The 23,301-nt window shown below is 42.7% G+C and overlaps 1 protein-coding gene across 3 annotated transcripts in view; it reads right to left on the reverse strand.

Moving 5' to 3' along the window:
• Nucleotides 1–4,284: 4,284 nt before the first annotated feature.
• SQOR (sulfide quinone oxidoreductase) overlaps nt 4,285–23,301 on the reverse strand; it is a 39,439-nt gene continuing 20,422 nt past the window's right edge. For 2 of the 3 annotated variants that reach the window (XM_069460425.1, XM_069460436.1), the window contains exons 3-10: nt 22,196–22,366; nt 21,512–21,565; nt 17,587–17,781; nt 15,109–15,318; nt 9,943–10,126; nt 6,719–6,786; nt 5,895–6,073; nt 4,285–4,831 (exon numbers count right to left, since the gene is read on the reverse strand). In XM_069460425.1, coding sequence (XP_069316526.1) covers nt 4,774–4,831; nt 5,895–6,073; nt 6,719–6,786; nt 9,943–10,126; nt 15,109–15,318; nt 17,587–17,781; nt 21,512–21,565; nt 22,196–22,366 — 1,119 coding nt within the window. In that variant the 3' untranslated portion in view covers nt 4,285–4,773. The remainder of the gene's footprint in view (nt 4,832–5,894; nt 6,074–6,718; nt 6,787–9,942; nt 10,127–15,108; nt 15,319–17,586; nt 17,782–21,511; nt 21,566–22,195; nt 22,367–23,301) is intronic. The other variant, XM_069460416.1, reaches the window with a different exon arrangement.

Consider the following 23,301-nt stretch of genomic DNA (forward strand, 5'->3'; position numbering starts at 1 on the left):
GAAAAGAGGCACAGTCTCTGAGACTGTGGGCTCTTAGGTCCAGGTAAGTCTAACCCTTTCAGGGCCCACTTTGTCAACATGTGAAGTAAGACTGCCTATAAAAGAAACCATCACAAAGAAGACAGAGCTGAAAGGTCAAGAAAGTAATAAACTGAGCTTCTTGATCCAGCCATGCCTGATCTCCTTCCCAGACTTCCTAGATACTTAAGCCAATGAATTAATTGTTTTGCTACTTGGCAAGTGAAAGAATTTGGACAAATACATTTCTCCCTTTTCTTTCACTCCCTAAGCAGAAATAGTACAGTAATGAACTGGAAGAAAACTTCCAAAGTAATCCTGATATCAACAGTTTTCCCAAGACTTTCTAAGAACAGATGAAGGTTCAAATCCCAATTCTACTTCTCATTTGCCACGTTACCTTGAAAATATTTCAGGCCTATTGACAATGAACATATTGTTCCTAGTCAGAAATGACAGCCCTTTTCTGGATTTGTAAATTGGATTCTAGAAAAGTTTTGTCTTAACCACAACCATTCAATTACTGTTTTAGTCAGCTTGAACTGCTATAACAAAATACCGTAGCTAGGTGACTTAAACAACAGAAATTTATTTTCTCACAGTTCTGGAGGTTGAAAGTCCAAGATCAGGGTGCCAGCATGGTCGAATTCTGGTTTCCAGATGGCCACCTTCTTATTGTGTTCTCACATGGCAGAGAGAGAGAGAGAGAGAGAGAGAGCTCTCTGGTGTCTCCTGTTATAAGGACACTAATCCTATTGGATCAGGGTCCTACCCTATGGCCTCATTTAACCTTAATTACTTCTGCAAGGGCCCCATCTCCAAATCCAGCCACATTGGAGCTGAGGACTTCAACATACGAATGGGGGCCAGGGGGAACACACACATGCAGTCTATAGTAATTACTACATTGTTTTTACACCTATTGGTGTTTAAGCACCTGCAATATTGTATTTGCACATAAAAACCATTAGAAGGCATTCCTCATTTAGAAGACAATCACTAATTAGTAGGATATCAGGTGGATTAGTAGGATTCAAGGATGGATTTGTGAGCTAGACTATTACCAAATAGGTCTTTGAATCTCTACTCAGATAAGGATATCGGGTGGGGGAGAATTTTCTGCCACAGTCATGTTAAATTTCAGAGTATGGTCCCCTGTCAATAACAGGGAGCCTACCCTGGGAGGAAGGGGGAGCCCTGACTGACAATAAGCAAAGTGGAGGCAGAGACCCAGGGCTGGTCAGCACTTGTTGTCCCAGTGCCCTTTTGCTTTTCCCACATCCTCCCATTGCCCCCACACAGTTAGCTGACCTTTCGCCTCTCTACTGAGGCCCATCGTCAGGTGCACCCTCTCTCTCCTCCCCACCCCCTGCCTCCCACCACCTCTCCCTCCAGTTTATGAGATCTCCTCACTTTGTTACTGTGCTTTAGGCCTCTCTGGTGTTCACAGGACTATGGGTGCCAACAGGGCGATTGCCAATGTTTTCCAATTCCTGGAAGGTCTCCTTTAAACCTACAAAAAGGAAGATTTATAACTGCTTTAGCTTACAAGCTGGATATCATCAGCCATGGCAATATCTATTAATTTCAGTCCTGGAATACCAATTTTGTTTATGTCAAAAGTACTTTATGGTTTTACCCCGTGAATAAATCTGAGTACAACCCCCCTGGGGCAGATAGCTGTGACTCCACTCCACAATTGGCAGGAGTTTGGGAATCAAACCTCCTGACAGGGCCCCTTCTTGTGCCCAGAATCTTCCTCTTTTCTGCTCCTCTCCCTCTCCATGGGTGGCACAATTCATCACCATCGTCCAAGCCTGGAAGTCATCCCAACCTCCAAATCCCTGTCCTCACCAGTCATCCCAAAGCCCTGGGCTTCCCTATCCCTGTCCCTTCTACGCTCACTTCTGTATCAAGAGGAAAATCTGGAAAGATACATCATTTTCATTTAGAGTCAGCTGATGAGGGGCACTCCTGCCAGATGGGAAGGCAGAAGAGGAGAAGCCTTTCCCCTTCCAGCAATGGTGGGTGTCTATACCTATAAACATGAGGCTAGTGCAGGCTTCTAGGCTTCGAGGCTATCTCCTGCGATCACCTACTTTGATGTGGCTGACCAACAGCTGAGATCACTGTGGCCAGTATTCCTGCAATTTCTGCAGCCCCCGGTCTGAAAATCAACAGTGGTTTTCCATGATTCTTGTTCCCCTAGAGTACTGTAAGCACCTACTTCCCAGTGTTCCAGCAGTCAGCAAACTTTTTCTGTAAAGGACCAGATAGTAAATATTTTAGGCTTTGCAGGTCACATATGGTCACAACTGCTCAACTCTGCAGTACAAAAGCACCCAAAAACATCACACAAACAAATAGACATGACCATGTTCCAACAGAATTTTATTTATAAAAACAGGCAGCACACTGCACTTGGCTCACAGATCCTAGTTTGCCACCCTCTGCAGTGTTTAATTCCTTTTTGCTCAAGCTATTTAGACAGTGGTTTTTGTTTTCCTGACTGATACAATATCCTGAATATCTGTGAATTTTGTCCTTCCCTTAGTGCCACTGCGTTAAGTTCAAGCCCTCTGCATCTTGACATTAGCTGGCCCTGGCATCGGTCACTCTGTCTGGAGTCTTCTCCCCAACCCATACCTCACCCTTGCTGCCACAATCTCCTGTCATTTGTCTGTAAACTTCCTCAGTGGTTCTACATCACTCTCAGGTGACCTTGTGTCAGTTGGGGTCCCAACGGGGAGCAGATGACAGAATCAAATTAGGATAATTCAAGACGGGTTTACTTACAAATGCGGGGCCCAGGTTCAGGGGAACCACAGGCACAGTGCGGTTGCTCGCGCAGGTTTCACAGAGTGGAGCTCTTCTCTCCCCGCCACACCCCCCTTGGATGAGGGCCCGGAGCCTCACCACAGCCTGGAAGAGTCATGAGAGCCAGGCTTCCCTAATGAAATGTGCTGAAGGACCAGATTTGGGGTTTTTGTTCTCACTGTGTTCGGATTTTTTAACTCTAATTCTCTTCAGACTAGTACTTTAGTAAATTATTAATACAATTAAAAATTATTAGAAAAAAGATGAGGAAAAAACACATAGAAATACAAGCCCAGATTTTTTTTAATTACAAATTAACTATCCTTTATCCAAAATGCTTGGGACCAGAAGTGTTTTGGATTTCAGATTTTTTCAGATTTTGGAATATTTGCATCTCCTATACATAGTGAGGTATCTTGTGGATGGGAGCTAAGTCTAAATATGAAATTCATTTGTATTATATACCTTATATGTATAGCCTGAAGGTAATTTTATACAATATTTTTGATAATTTTGTACACGAAACAATGTTTTGACTATAACTCCATCACATGAGGTCAGCAGTGGAATTTTCCACTTGTGGTGTCATGTTGGCTCTCAAAAACTTTTGAATTTTGGAGCATTTAGGATTTGGGATTTTCAGATTAGGGGTGTTCAACCTGTATTAGATCCAACAGATAAAAATCTCTATCCAATTGCTATGAAAGTTTATGAATTTATATCTTAATTTCTGTTCTTACCCCAGCATGAGGCCAAGACAGCCCGGCAGAGAGGGAGCTAGAGGAATGACAGGCCAACCTCACTCTCCTCCCTCTCTCCTATCTCCTGCCGACACCCTCCAACCAAATCCAACCAGAAAGCAGACAGCAGGAGAGACCACCGACATAGACCGTGCCTGTCCACCTCCTGGGGCAGAGGGCAGGGTGCAGAAGGTGGCAGGTGGAATTGAAGGAACGACAGGAAAGATCCAGCCCAAGGGCCTTCGGAAGACCACTTCCCACCCTGTCTCCATGTGGTCCCGTAGTCTATCTGTACCAAATTACCTATAGCTTCCGAATCCTCTCACCTCTACTCCTTTATACACACTATTCCCCATGCCTGGGAAGCTTCCACTCCTCTGCCTGGCTAAGTCTTGCTCATGGTTCATGACCATAGATATAATAATGGTTTCAGGCTGCTCAGAACATTTTTCTACCAGTCTCCTTCTGTTGGTAGCAAGCTCCACTCCTTCAGATAGAGAGCGGGCAATGACCAAAATTTAGCTGGTTAGTTCAGTTACTTAACAAATATTTACTGAGTGCTTACTCTGGACCATACTTACTATTCCTAGGTCCTCCTTCATGGTGCACAGTACCAGTACACCATGTTCAGTCTCTGGCTGGGGGAAAGCCTGGCCCCAGCACAAACAGGTGCAGCCGGAAGGGTAGCAGCTGGGCTCTCGGTCCACTGTGCTCCACAGCAGGAGTTCTAAGCAGCACAGAAGGGCTACCATGCACTGTGTTTGAAACAATACTGTCCTTGGAATGACTCTGTGAACCCAAACAGGCTCTGTGAAATGATGCCAGCTATCAGCTGAATACCCACAGTAGATGACAAGTACACTAACCCACCACCACCATTTTTTTCTCCCAAGCGCTTAACTTTTCATTCCTACCAGTCAAGATAAAATTCTCTCATGGAACTCAATCAATGACAAACTTTTATTGAGAAAATAGAAGTCTATTCTTCCATTTGATGATTTCCAAAGAATCAACCCATCCTGGGCAGCCCACACGGTGGCTGTTCAAAGGTACTGAAAACGGAGGCATTTCGTCACCATTATCCAGCAAGAAACTCTTCACAGGGTTAGGCTCCAAGTCCTTTGTGCTGCTCTTGGGCAATCCGTGATGGTAATTTTGATCCAGAAGCCATCCAAAGTGAGCAAGGGCTGAGCCATCCTTAACTCATACCCAGATGAAACAGCTTCCTCAGAAAGGCTGGTCCTCCCCAGTAACCCCTGGAAAAAACAACATGGAAAAGATATTTGCAACAAAAGAGATGGGGTGACTTCAGCCAGCAGGATGTTGAAGGGGAAGCCATGCACAGAGCATGCATATCAGCACATAAAGCAAGATCTGTCTAGTGAGATAGAAAGATCCCCATGACTAACAAGGGACAAATTGCTTCGAGTCCTAGCTTTGACATTGACTTGTGTGTGAGCCTGGACATGCTGATGCAATTTAGCAAACCCGTATGAAGCCTCTAGTACATGTAAACTGCTCTTCGTCTGCTTTCTTTGCTCATAAATTAAGGTCAGGATTTCTCAACCTCAGCCCTATTGACATTTTGGACCAGATAATTCTCTGTGGTGGGGATTGACCTGCACATCATAAGATTTTTAGCAGTATCCCTGGCCTCAGCTGCCTAGATGCCACTAGCACCTCTCCAGTTATGACAACCAAAACAGGTCTCCAGATATTACCAAACATCCCCTGCAGGGCAAAATCACTCCTGGTTGAGAACCACTGGTGTAGATATCCTAACTTATCTATCTCAAATGGGTTTGGAAAGGTCAAATGAGATCATCATTTTTTGGAACAAGGAGGAGGAATTATTATTTTTATTATTCTGTTTACTTATTGAATGCCTACTATGTACCCGTCTCTTTATGTGTTATCTCATTAATCTCCATCTTGTGAGGTAAGAAATGTTATTTTTATTTGGCAGCAAAGAAACTTAGACACAGAGAGTTTAAACAACTTTCCCTAAGACACACAGCTACGAAATGGCAAAAGCATGGCTCAAATACAGGTCTGACTCCAAAGTCTATGCTCTTCATTACTGTTTTATTTTTCCTATAACATAATGAAAACAAAAGTAAGGTAGCAGATGAGAAAGTACTTGACATGTGAAAGTGATTTGCTATTGCTATGATTCATCCAGCGGCAAAAGAAGGACAGAGCATGGAAGACAGGAGGACTCGGTCACTGCCAGGAATGAAGAGAAGAGGCTGCATCCCCTGCAGGGCAGTAGACGTGGTACAGTTCTCTCCTCACCCAGGAACCAGGCAGTGCACTTACCTTAGCATCATATTCCAGTACAGGAAAGGCATCAGGTCAGCTTTCATGAGGTACATGGAAAGTCGCTCTTTGCTCTGATCAAAAGGGAAGGTTTCTAGCGGCTGAGCGTTGTAGTCAAACTCCGCAAGAATCACACGGTTGTAGCTGGTCACCAGTGGACACGATGTGTAGCCATCATACTAAAAATATAAATGAGACTGAGTTGGAAAGCAGATTTTTTTTCCATGGTATTATATAGACACTCTAGAAATTATTATTTTCTCTGAGTGGCTGCCATTTTTTTTTCTTTTTTTGAATATTCTAATTTTTATACTGTGAAAAATATAAGTTATATAACAAAAAATAGTACTAAAGGCAAAAGCTAGAGGAGCCCATATTAGAGAAACTAATTAAGAAAGTGGGCCGGGCGCGGTGGCTCACGCCTGTAATCCTAGCACTCTGGGAGGCCGAGGTGGGCGGATCGTTTGAGCTCAGGAGTTCGAGACCAGCCTGAGCAAGAGCGAGACCCCATCTCTACTAAAAATAGAAAGAAATTATATGGACAGCTAAAAATATATATAGAAAAAATTAGCCGGGCATGGTGGTGCATGCCTGTAGTCCCAGCTACTCGGGAGGCTGAGACAGGAGGATCGCTTGAGCCCAGGAGTTTGAGGTTGCTGTGAGCTAGGCTGACGCCACGGCACTCACTCTAGCCTGGGCAACAGAGTGAGACTCTGTCTCAAAAAAAAAAAAAAAAAGAAAGTGGCAAAGTTGTGGGAAAACACTACTTTCATGCAGAATGGAAGATGACAACTGAGACAGTGATTCTTACAAGGTATACAAACCTTCTTCTTTGGTGTTTGATTCTTCATGACCAGAGAAATTGTTTTATCAAGTATCCCTGACTGGGCAGCTATAAAAGAAATGGAAAAGTCAGAAAAATAGTCTCTATGAAAACAAATTTGCAAATAACTTGAATATAAATAAGTTAAAAAGATTCCATTCCCCATAGCTCTAAACTATGAATACAGCACAACCTTCTTACGCTTAATGCTCATTACAGCGGTTATTTTGCAATCCCTCAGATCAGGAGTTAACAAATTTTTCTGTAAAGAAAAATTTTAAACCTTACAAGCCAAGAGGCAAAATCAAAGATATTATATAACAAGAGAAAAACAAATTTCCACAAAAAATATTATTGATAAAATCCAAAATGTAATAATAATTTTTCGTAATATACCTCTGCTAATAAGAGGAATGGAATTCTTTTTCTTAGAATGAGAAAAGAGTTAATATTCCTTATCATCAAATCGCCTATAAATGTTCACCTGTAGAAACCATTCTTAGCCAGCTGTATGAAAACAGACAGTGGGCTGCATTTGGCCCACAAGCTGTAGTTTGCTGGAACTCAAATTAAAAAGCAGTGAGGTTTTTTCTAGAATGAAAGGGTTCAAAAAAATGAGGAGTAAACAACTCTGCTTAAAAATATTACATGGCTATCTTCATCGTGGGCAAAGCAACATCTCTAAAGATCATGTTTCCCTTTTGGAAAACTTTGTTCCTCTTTGAAGACCATGACAGAGTTTGGAACTGTGCTGAGAACACCTGAGGAGGCCCCTGCAGCACAGCATCAGGGCTGGTGGAAAAGGAGAGAAGGTGTCCGGTGGGTCCAGCACAGAGGTCCAGCCTGCAGACCCAGGAGCAGTCACAACGAATGCCCAGGTTAAAGTGTGCGTTGTGTGCCGGCATAGGAGAGCTGTTTTCTTCCTTTATTACAGTCTCCTTCTGTCACTCCCAAGCCTTCAGTTAACTCTTACTAAATGCCACATTTAATAATCTTGACTGGCTGTGAGTAATTAAAGGAGAATCCTGGGGCAGAGAGAAGCAGAGGAAAAGGCATGAGCCTCAAGAATAGGGCAGGACAGGGTCTCGCTCACGATAGTGTAGGGGCCTGGATGGAGGCTGGATGGCAAGAAAACCCAAGCACGGACGTGTGGAGCAGGTATCCCATTGCTTCGGGACACTCAGAGGCTTTGGGGAGGGGAATCTAAGAAGAAATGCAGATCTACTTGGGGAAAGCTAGAACTATTGTTATTTAGACATTGAAAAGAAGAGCAAAAAGACTTTCGCCGTGTGAAATAACACATAAAGAAAAGCATTCACTACTATGTTTGAAATAAAAACGGGTTGGAAACAACCCAAATATAAAGAGTGGACTCATTGAATAAGTTCTGGAGCAACCGTACAACAGAACACAGACTGTAAAACCATGGGGACGCCCTCTCCGCGGCTGGGGGAATGCAGAAGCCACGCAGACAGAAGGCAGGACTGGGAGCGAGACTTTTCACATAAACTTTTATTTAATCATATTTCGTATTATCTATTTGAAACATTGAATTAAATATCTGTTTGAAGTGGGCTAAAAACTGGGTAATCTGGGCCTCACATCACAGGTATTCTCACCCCATAAATTCAGCTGGCTTACATTAAGTGAGCGTAAATTCAAAGTATCGCCCCATAGATTACCTATAAAATTACAAATAGAAAAGGTACTTTTACAATGGGAAAAAAAACAGTGGATACCCTTTAACCCAGTGATGAAATCTAGCTTCACCAAAGACAAAGCAAACTAACGACATGACAGGCTCCTAAGGTGCTGCAGAGGGAGGCACACAACCTCGGGCCCTGAGATTCCTGCCAGAACATACAACCTGAATCTAACCGTAAGAAAGCAACTGGATAGTTCTCAACTGTGGGATAGTCTACAAGATAACTGGCCTAGACTCTTCAAAAATGCCAGTGTCATGAAAGTGAAAAAACAAACATCAGAAAGCCTGTTCTAGATTAAAGGAGACCAAAGAGCTATGACAACTAATGCAGTGTGTGGACCTTCACTGGCAAATAGAATGAATGGGAGGGAAGAGCTACAAAGGAGATTTTTAGGAAAACTAGAGGAATTCTAGCTTTGGAAAAATCTAGAACTGGATTGTATATGAGATGATTTTAATATACAACATTAAATTTCTTGGGCATGATAATGGTCTTATAATTATGGAGATAAATGTCTTTTCTCTTAAGAGATACAGGTTGAAGTATTTAAGGTAAAATATCATGATGTCTAAACTTGCTTTCAAATGACTCAGCAAAAAAGTGTACATAGAGTTATGAAGCAAATTTCAGAAAATATTAATAATTGGTTAATACCTGAAGGGCATATGAGTATCTATCGTACTTTCAAATTTTTCATAGGTTTGAGATATTTGAAATAAAAAATTAGAAGGAAATTACTATTAATAATAAAAAAGACATTCAGTGGTTTTCCTAGCAAGTCTTTCCTAAGGTTGAAATAGTCAACAAAAGTAATACATCATGTTCCACAGGTTTCTAATTCACACAAAACATACCATACCCAGCAGAAGGGAGGTCTGTGTTTTATATCATCCAGAGAAGACAGCTCCTGTCTGTGGAAGACAGAATCTAAAAGGCAATTCTCCCCATCACTGCTGGTGCAGAACATCCAAGTGAAGAATTTAGTTTTCCAGGCTGAGGCCTTAATCGTGTACCAATCCAGGCACGCTCCACTGTATTTGTCTTAACAGAACAATTTTCTGGTCTGCAAGCTTTCATTGACTTGCATGTGTTTTCTGGGAAAACAAATGCTTCCCTATGGTATTTCAGACGGAAGAAAAACAGCCAAGCTGTCTGGCATGAGAGGTAAAGGATACCAGGGATGCCAGTATGGCAGTATGAGAAGTAACAGAATTCCAGAGAGCTGGAAAAGTGATGCCCTCTCTCTAATGCCTCTTCCGAAAACAACCCCTCTGACCTAGAAAAGGCAGATCAGATCATGCTACTCTGGGGAAAAGCACGCAAAAAGTATGAATACTTTCTTCTTTATACAACACTAGGTCCATTGACAACTTGCTTCGGTCTCAGAGAGGCCAAAGTCATTTTTAGGCCAAAAAATTTCTGCATTATTAATGGAATGCTGCTGATGCCAAACTTCTGTTTTTGTTCGGATGCTGCCTCATAATTTCGAGAGAGAGAGACACAGAGCTGGTTGGCTTACCTGCCGCAGCAGCAGTCTTTGACGTGGGAAGGTTGGTGCAGTCCCCAATCCCAAACACATTTGGGTACCTCTTGTGCTGCAGAGTTTCTTTATCCACATCCACCCAGCCGCCAGCATCCGCCACGGGACTGGTCTTGAGCACATCTGGTGGACTCATTGGTGGTGTGACATGAAGCATTTCGTACTACACGAAAGGAAAATATCCATGTTCACACTTTTGCAATATTTCTACAGCCCACAAGCTCTCCCCCTGCCTCTTCCTTACTCCACACACCGTGCTATGGCTCCTTGAGCATTACACAATCAGTGCTTACGTCAATCCACCCCCACTCCAAGATCTCCTATGTTCCTGTGGAGGACGGTGGTAAACTAAATAACCATTCTTTCAGTGATCTTGCCATACGGGGCCCATGTGATCCCTGTGGCAGTAGGCCTAGGGAAATCTGAGAGAGTGGAGTAAAGCTCACTAATGTTCTGAAAGAATCCACTGATGTATCTATTAATACTAAAATAAGGGGGTGGTGTATTTCAGTTGCTGTCTCCCTGGCCCTTCACTGTCAACTTGTAAAGTCGGGTACTTCACTTACATTCTGTAAGGAGGTGCTCAATGTCCCTGAAACTTGTAAAGGCTGTTAGGAGCCGGTAAGTGAGCATCATTCCCAAACATGGGTCAACTCTCAAAGCACACAAAGGAAACTGTCAAAACATCAATTTAAGGAAAAAAAAGGGTGGGTGATAGATATGCCAGCTAGTACTTTGGAAAAGGAGAGAGGAGTCTGATTCAGTACTGGGTTCACTGAGCAGTAAAGAGGTGGGGTGGATTTTTTTTTTTTTTTTTTTCAACACACTGTATCAAAGTTACCATTGGTAATAGTGCACTGACCCATCCTAATCACTTATGAAGGCTCGGTTAGCTCTTTTGTTTGTTTATATAATATTATTCTACTTTTTGTAGTGTAGTTCATTCTTTTTACTCTTTTTAGTTTTAATGAAATCCATCTCACAACTTCAATTTGCTAGTGGGTCCACTGGAGGACACATTGGTTCTAATCTTCATATAACATTTCATTAGGGTAAAAACTTTAGCATTCAAAACCATTTCAACTTTGTGATGGTCAATAGCCCCTTGTTTCCATAAGGAAGTGCATGCCCTCACCCAGGCTCAACAATCACTGATGGCAATGGGAATTAAGGAGATGACTTGTATTTATTCCAACTCTCAGACAAGTATAAGCTTAATTAACCTTAAGGAAGGAGTACTGCAAATGGTTGGTGCTCCTCTACAGGATAATCTTGGGAGGCCCTTTGGGCACATGGGTCTCTGAGGCCAGGTCTGTTAGAGAATGCTGAGACTGAACACATGTCTGCAGGATGATGAAGGAAATGGTCAACAACCATCATCTGCCAAAGTATTTCTGCAGTCAACTAGGACTATTTTTTTTTTAACTGAGGTCAAAACCTTACTAGAGTCATCTCTATCTGATGGAGTTAATGTGCACAATTGAATTTCACAAGTACACATGAATTCCACACATCTTTTCCAGGAGGAACATTAAATATTTTCACATAATCATTATAAAGCATGGAGTTTTTTTACTTGAGTTAACATCCTACACAAAAGAAATACTAGGGTCTGCTCTACGGATTTATTAAAAATTAACACTGGCACTTAGTTGTAGCTTGTTCTTTATTATTTATTTCTACAAACCATGTAGGATAAATGACTTGGTTCTCCTTCATTAACATAAATAATTCATGCAGAGTAGTGATTTTCAAACTTTAGTGTTTATAAGCAGCATTTGGGAGACTTGTGAAAAACACAGGTACCTGAGCCCCACCACCCCAAGATCTAGTAGATCTGGGTGAAGCACAGGCATCTCTACCTTAGCAAAATCTGCTAGTGATTCTGACACATGGAACTTGTACATCACATTCTTAGAAGCTCTGGCTTGAAGGAACAGGTCCATTTACAAGGAAATATATCATGCTTTTACTTAGACAAGTCACTTCACCTCTCGGGTCATTGATTAGCTTATCCATAAAGATTGCAGTAGACAACATAATCTCCAGTTTCTTCCAGCTCTAGGACTCTATGGTATTAAACAAGTTTAGATTTTTAAAAACTTAGGAGACTTGGAGCAGTTCACTATATATGCTCTCTATTAAGGATCCAAGATGATAGACTTTGGGGTACATTTAATTCTTCATAGCAGTTGTTCTCAATCCTAGTTAAACATTAGAGTCATTAGGGAATTTGTGGAACTCTGTATCCTCGGTTCACACCCCAGACTAACTAATCAAAACCCCTGGGGGTGAGACCCAGCGTGAGCACATTTTAAAAGTGTCCCAGGTGATTCCAATGTGCAGCCAGGGTTGAGCACTACTGCTTTAAATCCTTCTGGTAGATTTTTTAAAATTCAGATTTTAAGAGTGGAATTGAAAGAATATCTGCCTTGAAACTCTATAATTCAAAGGGGACACATATCTTCTTTCTTTACAAACCCTTTAGAAGAAAAATAACCATTCATTTATCCACGTCCTACCTACAACCTCAACTATCCAGAGCACAGCTAAGAAACCAGTAAAACCCAAATAACAAAGTTAAGTTCACGCACTCAAGCTCTTACACTTTGCTCATAAGAATATGCCTTGGGCTCTCACTCATAGCCCATTCACTTTTGCTTTACACAAAATTTAGCAAGTTTGGCTCTTTTGTTTTCCAGCAATAAAAAATAAGGAGAAGCTGGAGGGACCTTCCAAAGTCACTTATATCTGCCTAATAGCCAGGGAAAAAGGAGAACTGAACAACTACAAAAAGGACATGCATAAAAACAAAGAACAGAGTAATCTGAGACCCTTTGGTAAAGTGTTAGCTAGCCCTAAACAACCCAGTAAACTCTGAGCATATGACTATATAGGAGCTATTCAAAAAGATGAACCTGAGCCAGGGCAGGTGGATACCAGATGGGCCTGGGACATCCTGTTTCACCAGAATGGAAGGAAGTGCTCAAACACATGATGGGCATGTCACAGGGGCACAGGAGCCAGCTGGGAGGGTCACCTACTGACCAAATCCAGAAAAATTTGAGCACCAAAATAATTAAGAACAGTAATGAATGATAAACCATTGGGGGGAAAATAGGAACTCATGCACTCATACCAGTAATTAATTAAAAGAAAAAGAAAGGCTACTGTTGACAGAATGCCAAGAGCCTACTGGGAAATGCGGAAGGAATACTAGAGTTAGAAAATCATCATTTTGCAACTGCCATAGTAAAGATTACATTAGGCAAGAATCATCAATAGATTCTAACTCTAGGGGAGACAATGAGTTGACTGTTTCCATGGTCTTAAAGTGTCTCCCCACAAACTTATTAGTAGCAAGGGAGAAAAATAATAGTAATTATTTGGTGGAATATTGGATCATATCTTGACTGGCTATCAAAATTAACATCATCAATTAAGGGCAGATGAACATTGTGTACTTGCAAATGTGATACCCTAGAAGGACACAACATTGTTCAGTCAGTGTTCTAGTCTAAAAAGCAGAGCCTCAAACTAATCCCAAGAAAACACAGATAAGCCCAAAATGAGGAACATTCTGCTAGGGGAAAAAAAAAAAAAAAGTGGTGGGAGGAGGGCTCTATTATTCCAAAATGTAACTGTCATAAAAGACAAAGACAGGCCATGGAAATGTCCCAGATTAAAGGAGGCTAAAGAGACATTATAATTAAATGCAATTCCTGACTGTAGGCTGGGTCCCGTACTGCGTACAGTCTACAGTCCTGTACTAAAGGGAAAAAGGCTGTAAATGCTGTTGGGTCAATCAACAAAATTGGAATACAAATAGAAGGTTAAAATATTATATCTGTCCTAAATTTACTAAGTTGATAACTGTTCTGGGGTTACACAAGAGAATACTCCTATCTTACGAAATTTACACTAAAGTGTTAATATTTAGGGGTAAAGAGACATGATGTATAATGTATGTAACTTATCTTTGGGAAAATTAGAGAGAGAGACATAGAGACAGAGACAGAGAGACGGAGAGAGTTGGAGAGAGATCAAATGATAAAGCTGAAGCAAATGGGGTAAAATCCTGTAAGTGAATCTAGGTAAAAGCTATATGCAATTTTCTTTGTACTATTTTTATTTTTGCAACTTCTCCAAGTTTGAGATTATTTCCAAATGTTTTTTTAAAAATATGACCCTGAGTCATCAGTAACATTTTAAATGATGTGCAATATATTCCATTTTTAAAAGGATAGATAGATGTAATACTTTTTAGAAAGAGTTGAACTAAAAGACTTAACATTTGAAGTTTTGATGTTTGAAGACTAATCTTTGGTTCACATCAAAATTCCTTGTTATGGAACCCTTCATTTTTTGAAAAATGCCAGATGAATAAAAAACATGGCTGTGAATGCTTTCTCGTTGCTAACTGCTCTTGCCAGGGTGATGTAGACAAATATTCTTCCATCCCTGCTTCTCCAGATGCCTTTCCATCGTGTTCTTAATCCTCACCATGCCTCCACGAAAGTACGATTCCCAGGGAACAGAAGAAGAAACTGAGACACATGAAGGCCACGCTCACACAACAACAGCTAGATCTTCCCAAGGGTGGTAGCTCTGCCAAACCCTTCCAGAAGGATTTTTAAGTGCTTCCTTTGATGCACAGGGGAAAGATGTCTAAAGACAGCCTCTTCTACAGGTGAAGGACATCAGTGTCATTCCTGAACTACCCTCAGGGCTGCTTCCTGCGCACGAGCAGGACTGTTTCTCACATGCCACAAATTGAGACAACCGCCAGATCCCGCATTTGAGAAAGCCCTCCCTTCACTCTAGGCAGTAACTTAAGTTGTGGGATATTTTTGGCTCCTTCAAATGACTTGGTGCCAGGAAAAGTAGAGTCAAAAGAATGGGACAAAAATTCACTTGGCACCAATATATAAGCCCTTCTCACCTCCCGCTGACAAAATCTCTTACAGCTTTCTTTTCCTCGCCCATTTTTGTCCACTTTCTTGCCTATCACTTCCCCAAGATGCTTGTTTAAACCAGCCTTCCCCAGCACACAATTACGGTTGACAGGGAGGCGGGAGCCGTGGCATTACCACATCCACAGTGTGGTTCAGCAGACAATGCTAACAGCTTAACCTTGCCACTCACTGAAATCACGTGGGTCTCTCCGGGTTTATCCAGGTTCTCAAAAACAGCCTCTTGTTTGTCAGCTCGGACTTCAACGAGGTTTTGCTTGTAGTTAACGGTGATGTTCCTCTCCTGGATGATCTCCTGCAGGGCATCTGCGTACTTCTTAACCCCAAAAATTCCTCCAAGAGAAGTGTTGAAAATGATATTGGCCTTGGATCGCTTCCCCACCTAAGAAACAGGAAAGAAGAAAAACAACCAAAACAAAACATTACTCTTTTTTTTTTTAAACTAGACAAGAATTAAAGCTTTCAGAAGAGATCTTGCCAGCTTTTCCCATCACTATACCCCGGGGGGATGATGGGTGGGCCAGTTCACTGCCTCTTACTTATTTTTTGCCCAGGACACAGCAACCAAGTGCACACATGAGCTGGAGGTCAAGGTGGGCACCGTTCAGCTGAAGGGTAAAGGGACAGTCAAGTCCAGGTAAGGATAGAATAGAACCTAGTTGTTTACTCATGTGTTCATTCACTCAGTAAATACTTAACCAAGTCCTAGCATTGGCCAGGTACTGTTCTAGGTGCTGAGGGAGCAGCAGTGAACAAAACAAAGTTCCTGTCCCCTGTTCGTGTTTCAGAGAAGCTGTCATTGCACCTGACAGAGAAACTTCCTCTCGGGCCATCCAACACTTGGGAGAAAAGAGTTATGCAAAAGGAATTTCCAGGATGGAAGAAAGAACTGGTCTCTTGCTCTTTCCTTTGTTCAGCTTCTCTTAGGACTTGCTCACCTGGATCTCACCATTTGAAGAAGTTAGGTGTGTAAGAACCTCAAAAGGTTGTGCCAACCCCTTACGACCCAGAAGTTTCTCAGAATCGGAAATGATTGCTGGAACTGTCCCTTAACCCCACCCCCTGGAGAGTTGCAGTTCACAGAACTCAGGTGGAAGCTTTGCCCAGTGCCGGGTCCCAAGCACACGTTCAACAACTCTTCAGTCCTGTCTTCCCCAGTTGGTCTCCCCATCTGTCCCCACACAGGACCACAGGCTGCTTTGAATCCTGCCACTGTCTCAAGTCAAGCCCCGCTTTGGTAAACCAAATGTCACATCCCAGACAATGGCAGGAGGGCAAGAACAGCTTCCCCCACAACCCTGAGCCAAGCATACTTAGCTGCAGACACCTGTTCCCACACAGAGGGTGTTTGGAGAACACTGAGAAAGCCTCCCCTGCCCAAACATCTTTCTACAAGGTCTAAAGTGAACACTTTTTTGGGTTTTTTGTTTTGTTTTGCTTCAGAGGACATCCAAGTAAACCATCTTTTTTTTTTTTTTTTTTTTTTTTTTTGAGACACAGTCTCACTCTGTTGCCCAGGGTAGAGTACAATGGCATCATCATAGCTCACTGCAACCTCAAACTCCCAGGCTCAAGCAATCCTCCCACCTCAGCCTCCCATGTAACTGGGACTACAGGCGTGGGGCCACCACACCCGGCTAATTTTTTTATTTTTATTTTTTATTTTTATTTTTTTGTAGAGACAGGGTCTCACTGTGTTGTTGCTCAGACTGGTCTCAAACTCCCGGCCTCAAGCACCCTGGCCTCCCAAAGACCTAGGATTACAGGCGTGAGCTACCATGCCAGGCTTCTGCTTTTAAAATTGGCATTTTGCCTATATGCAAAAATGTGTATCAAGAGCCAGAAAAGGCCGGGCGTGGTGGCTCACGCCTGTAATCCTAGCACTCTGGGAGGCCGAGGTGGGCGGATCGTTTGAGCTCAGGAGTTCGAGACCAGCCTGAGCAAGAGCGAGACCCCATCTCTACTAAAAATAGAAAGAAATTATATGGACAGCTAAATATATATATATATATATATATATATAGAAAAAATTAGCCGGGCATGGTGGTGCATGCCTGTAGTCCCAGCTACTTGGGAGGCTGAGACAGTAGGATCGCTTGAGCTCAGGAGTTTGAGGTTGCTGTGAGCTAGGCTGACGCCACGGCACTCACTCTAGCCTGGGCAACAGAGTGAGACTCTGTCTCAAAAAAAAAAAAAAAAAGAGCCAGAAAATATTCAGGACCTTGAACTTGAGTGGAAGTTGAGGATAGCATTATGTACAAAAATGAATTTTTTAGTCTAACTATATTGAAATTTAAATAATCTCTAACATACCTCCCCAGTAGACTTTTATTCATATATTTAAAAGTATGTTACGAAGACTATTAGTGCATAGTAATACATCTAAATTTCTATGTACAGTATGATTTTAACCATATTTTTAAAAAAGCATATAGAAAAAACTAGGAAACATCAAACTGATGATAGCAGCTTTATTACAGCAATTAGATCATGGGTGACCTCCTCCTTCCAATTATATAATTTTGTTACATATGTAATAAAAATTTAGAAATAAAAAAGGTATTATGATAGTAATAAAAATAGAATTCTGGCAATCACTGAGTTAGCACCATCTGCCCTCCTCATCTCTGGCCCTGGAAAGGAAGCATACCTTCCTGAAATAGGCTTCCGATAAATACATGATCTTCTGCGGGGCTCCAGCACACTTCACTGGAGTATTTGGGAAGGTAAAGACAGCATTGCCCTCCTTGAAGTCCTGCAGAGCTTTCCACGTCTTCTCTACCGTCTTCACTGAATAATTAGACCCTATTTTGGGATGCGCGAAACCTTCAGGTAGGCCTTTAATCTGCAACAAAGCACACAAAAATTCTTTATAAATAGAAGCAGTGTCTTTAGAGTCCTTGTTCTTTGCCATTTCTACAACCTTTCCAGTATTTCAGTACTACTATTGCCCTCAATACTCACACACAGGGAGCAGGCAGGTGGGTGGGGTTGGTAAGACCAGAGCTGTGGCACCTGCAGTCGCCTGTCAAACTGCAGAATGGGCTCGGCCCCGGGGAACTCCTCCGCCTCCCTGGCCTTGAGACTATGATTTAAATGCAACCAAAAACACTTGCACCCCCTAAATTAATAATTAAATAAATACATACAACTCTTCCCACCATCAAAGTGAGAGCAAGAAGCCACCCATCCTTCCTTATAGGAAAACCAGTTGCCTTACTGAGAAGAAGAAAGATAGGCAGGACTAAAAGCCATTTATATTGTCAAGAATAGGAAACTTAAATTGCCCTGTATCAGTCTGTACCAGATCAAATTCTTGGTAAAGGCAGTAAAGTCAAGTAATTAAAAAAACAGATTTTAGAATCCCACACACCTGGTTTGAGTCCTGGCTTTTCCACTCACTAGTGTTGTGACCCTGAATAAATTACCTAGGACTTCTAAGCCAGTGGATCTCAAAGAGTGGTCCCCAGGCCAGTAGCACCAGCACCACCTGGGAACTTGCTAGAAATGCAAATTACCAGGCCCCACTCTAGCCCTACTGACTCAGAAACTTCGGGGGCAGGCCCAGCACTCTGTTTTAACAGGGCCCCCAGCGGATGCTGATGCACACTGAGGTTTGAGAAGCTTATGTTCATCACCTGTAAAATGGGGATAAAAGTACATGCTGCATAGTGCTGTTGGCAGGAGTAAACAAGAGCACGCATGTTCAGGGATGAGAGAAAGGACTGATGCACACGGTAGGTGTCCCATAAAAGTTAGCCTATACCTGCCAATACAATTAACTACATACTTAATCTCAAATGCTAGAATTATCACAGAGTGCAATGAAGATGCCACAGATCGAGCTAAAGAGACTCAAGCACCAGTTCTCAGCAAGAGAAGATTCAACTTCAGCCATCAAGAAACAGTCCTCAATATGGGCTGGTCCTTCAGAGCCTCCCCAGGTCATGCTCCAGGCCACCTCTGGGGTCAGCCCAGACACCTATCCCTGAGGCCTCAAGGAAACAGAGTCCTATCATCTCCTCAGTGGCCAGAGTTCATTATTTGTTCACACTCACTATAAAGAGAAACTATTGTGATGCATGCCTGTAATCCTAGCACTCTGGGAGTCCGAGGTAGAGGATCACTTGAGGTCAGGAGTTTGAGACCAGCCTGAGCAAGAGCCAGACCCCATCTCTACTAAAAATAGAAAGAAATTATATGGACAGCTAAAAATATATAGAGAGAAAAATTAGCCAGGCATGGTGGTGCATGCCTGTAGTCCCAGCTACTCGGGAGGCTGAGGCAGGAGGATCGCTTAAGCCCAGGAGTTTGAGGTTGCTGTGAGCTAGGCTGACGCCACAGCACTCTAGCCCGGGCAACAGAGCGAGACTCTGTCTCAAAAAAGAAAAAAAAAAGAGAAACTATTTCTTTGCTACTGATCACCCCTGTTACAGTTTAGATAGCAGTAATATGAACAGTCTCAATAATAATTATTATTACAGAGTCACCTTATGTTTTAATGTTTTCAAAGTTTTACAACTCTGCTAACATTGGATATTCACTGTACGCCTCTGAGGGAGGCAGGGAGATATTATTGGCCCATAGAACAGATGGGAAAACTGAAGCAGAGCAAGATTGAGAATCTTGTCCAGGTTTCTGAAGAACTAGACACCAAGGTCTCTGACCGCCTGCCTACGAGTGTTCCCTCAGGACCACCGAGTCTCCTAGTTCCCAAAGGAAAACTCGCCATCCAAGAGATAAACAAACAGCTGATGATCCATTTTCTCCTTCATTATTTTTCTCTAGTCTAAAGAAGCCATTGTTGAGGGAAAAGGCGCCATAGAGTGGTAACCACGATCCTGTGTGGTGAAGGGTGGCGTGTGGCCCCTCATCCCAGCAGTTGCTTCCCCAGGAGCTCTGCGCAGAGAGAGGCAGAGGAGGGGACAGGGGAGAGTGAGAGTCAGGGAAAGAAACATGATGTGACTCCCCCTCTGGCTGCACAGTGACAGGCTGGGTGCTGGGGAGCAGGGGACTGTCCCACCACACAGAGTAGACCAGCAAGCAGGACGCCATGCTGCAGAGACCCTGTGAGGCTGCCGGAGAAAGAGCGGGGGACAGATGGACAGAGAGAGCCTGCCTGGTCCAACAGAGCCCAGATTGGAGACCCAGCCCCGCCACAGGCTCACCTACATTCCTGCCCTGGAGTTCCAGAAACATCTCGGTATTTTCATCAAATGATCCCCGCTTTTTGTTTACTACTAACTGAGTAGTTTTCTAGTATCCGCAATCAAAGAGTGCCAAGTAGCACAGTGACCATGGTTAAATTGCTTACATTCTCTTAGCCTCAGTTTCCTCATCTTTAAGTAGAGATAAAAATGCCTCTCTCACAAGTACTTGTGAAGAATCAATACTTGATTCCTGGAATGGTTCCTGGTACATAATAGAGATTCCATAACAATAGCTACTTTTAAATATCATTATTTCTTGGTTTGCTGCAAGAGGCTGCTATGAACTCTCAGCACTGACCTCTTCAGTCCTCCTCACGTGGCACTAGAGGACGTTGGGTAGCCTACCTTAGAGACCGTGCTGCCTTTGCTAGCTCAACACTGCGGGGGCTTTGGAGGAGGCATGGACCTTCCAAAAGTAGCAGAAATTGGCACACTTCTCCATTTGGTCTACTCCGTAGCTTGTCTGTCACTCCACGAGACTCATGGCACTTTGTCTCAAAATCATCTCAGCGCTTACACCTACTCATGGCTTCTCTGAATCTTCACATAACACATCCCAAGACATTTTCACTACCCTCCCCCGGACATGTCACAATTCAGGTTTTGTTTTGTTTTTGTTTGTTAACACAAAAATACATTTCGCAGACCCTTACTGGGCCAACCCCAGTGAGGTCCTTGCCCAGATCACATTCCCGCAGCTTATGACCAGGTTAGCACTAATGCTTCATGTGCTGCGACTGTTTATCTACAGTCCCCAGCAAGCTCCTGGAAATGGCTACTACTGACTTACTCCGCTATATTTTAGAAAAATAAACTTGAATCTCACAGCCGTCAGATAGCATCTGGCTCCGCAGCTCACTGAAAAGGGAGATCTAAGGAACTTCTGGGTAGCGTCTACATTGCGTCAGTCACAAAAAAACCCAGCATTTACACAACAAAACCAGATGTCCTTCCAGCATCTGATAAACTAACTGCTGGTATTCTACCCTTAAAGTCTGCTTAAAAATTCATAATCTAAATCTTACTTCCAAAAGAAAATGTAATCTTTAATACTGCCAACTCAGTCCCACATAGAAAGGCAGGTTTCTTGCAAGGATGGAAAAGGCTGCTATTTTCTAAGAATTACCATTAGGGCGTGGACATCCTGAACTCTGATTAAAGCTTAAAACTAGAACATGTTGTTATGACTGACAGAATCTTAGAGATGACTTTTTTAAAAACCATAAAAGGCCTGTTGAAAAATAAAACTAGAAGAGGATTTCTTGGAACTTCATTCCTTGGCAAAATGAATATAAAGCAACTAAATGCAATGTTTAATCTTGACATTATAAGCCAATGTAACACAGAAACAATTTAAAACAGTACCTTCTCATAGTCCAGCTGGATTCCAAGAGCAATAATAAGATATTTGTAGGAGATCTGCAACACAAAAAGATGTTATTTTAAACCAGGACCCAAAAAGCAGCACCCCAAGGGCTGACTGAGGTCCCAGATGTGTGTGGTCAGCGCCATCTTTCCATTTTTTGATGTAATGTCTTGGGACAGAGGTAGGCAGGCGGGCAGAGAGGGGTACATGGTCCAGTTCACCATCCACGCCCTCTGCTCTCTATGCTCTGGCATGATGCCCCCAGTGTTACTGGGGTGGATATTTTCCAGCATCCCATTCCTCTGGGAGCCAGGTGTCAGGTAGAAAGCTGGCTGCTTCAAAAGAAAGAGATGCAAAAAGGGCCTGCTATTTTAACATGTAGCATTAGCATTTGTTCAATAAACATTCAGATGCAAGATACTATTCTAAGCAACAGGGTATGCAGTGCGTGTTCAACAAATACTTGTCTTTGTTGTTTTATTTATTAATTCAACATCACTCCACCTATCCTCCAATTACCACACACCTTGCCATCTTGTGCAGTAGTCAACACACACGCATTCATACAGGCACACACGTGCATATATACCACTCTTTCACCATGAAGCTATCCAGTTGGAGAGTGACTGTGCATTGATACAAGCCCTCAGATGAACAAAAAATCCAAAGGCCCCGCTGGTTACCTCCGTGCCGTTGTCTGTGCGGATGCAGTCCTTGTCTGGGTTCAGCTCAACCACTCTGGCTTGGATCCATTCCACACCAGATGGGATCACACTCGCTGTGGGACGACCAGACGAGGACAACTGTTTGGCACCAGCACCCACCAGCGTCCAGATTGGCTGATAGAAATGTCTCTGAGAAACAAAGGAGTTGGAGATTTATTCCAATTTGAGGCTGATCAACAGGGTTATAACTAAAGGTATATGAGCTAGACTCTCTCAATTACTCCCTCCTGACCCTTAGAGCATCCCATAGAAAAGTCTCCAAAAGGTTAGTTCCCCCTGGTTGGTGTCTTCTATCATCTTAAGCTCTGAAGGACAGTCACTCGACTTAAGAATTCTTCCAAGATCATCCATAAAAGCTATACTGTCTTTAGTGACCACGTTATTATTTATTGCTGAAAGCCGACTTGATCTTTAATATGTACATGTTATATATACATGCATATAGACACACACATTATGAATACCTTTATGTGCACAGATATAAAGAAAAATTAAGCCTGGCAGCCTAAATATGGTACCTCAGCAGCATATGGAGACAGTGGTAAGTCTGGAAAGTTTACAGCCACTTCTGGGGATCCTCAAAACTTCATTAACTTCCGATTGTGTTTCCCAAGCCCATGGAGGACTGCAGACACTCCCAATTAGCCCTTCTCCTTTCTCCGAGGTTTTACACCAGCCTCCACAATGCAACACGAGCCTGAACTTTCACGGGTTTCTGGAATTCTCTTGCTTCAAATGGTTCACTCTTGATCTAAGTTAGTTGAGAAATTTCTAGACTCAGGGGCAAGGGGCAGACTGGTTTGATGGCCTCTGAAAATTCCAGTTCACTCATGGAGTGGACCGGGAGACCAAGAGCTCTGCATATTGCCAAAGTGCCTCAAACTGGCTGGCCAGAGCTGCCAAAACCCACGGAAAGGTGAAGAGGACACCAGAAATGTCTTGGCAATTTCTCTACAACTAGTAGGGGATATGATCAAATAGGAGGAGGGCAGAGGTCTCCAGGTGTGAGAGCTCATCAATGTCAAGTCTATCTTGAACAGGGAGAGGAACAAAAATACAAGCTC

Source organism: Eulemur rufifrons, chromosome 2, assembly GCF_041146395.1.
Source record: "Eulemur rufifrons isolate Redbay chromosome 2, OSU_ERuf_1, whole genome shotgun sequence".
Taxonomy (NCBI): domain Eukaryota; kingdom Metazoa; phylum Chordata; class Mammalia; order Primates; family Lemuridae; genus Eulemur; species Eulemur rufifrons.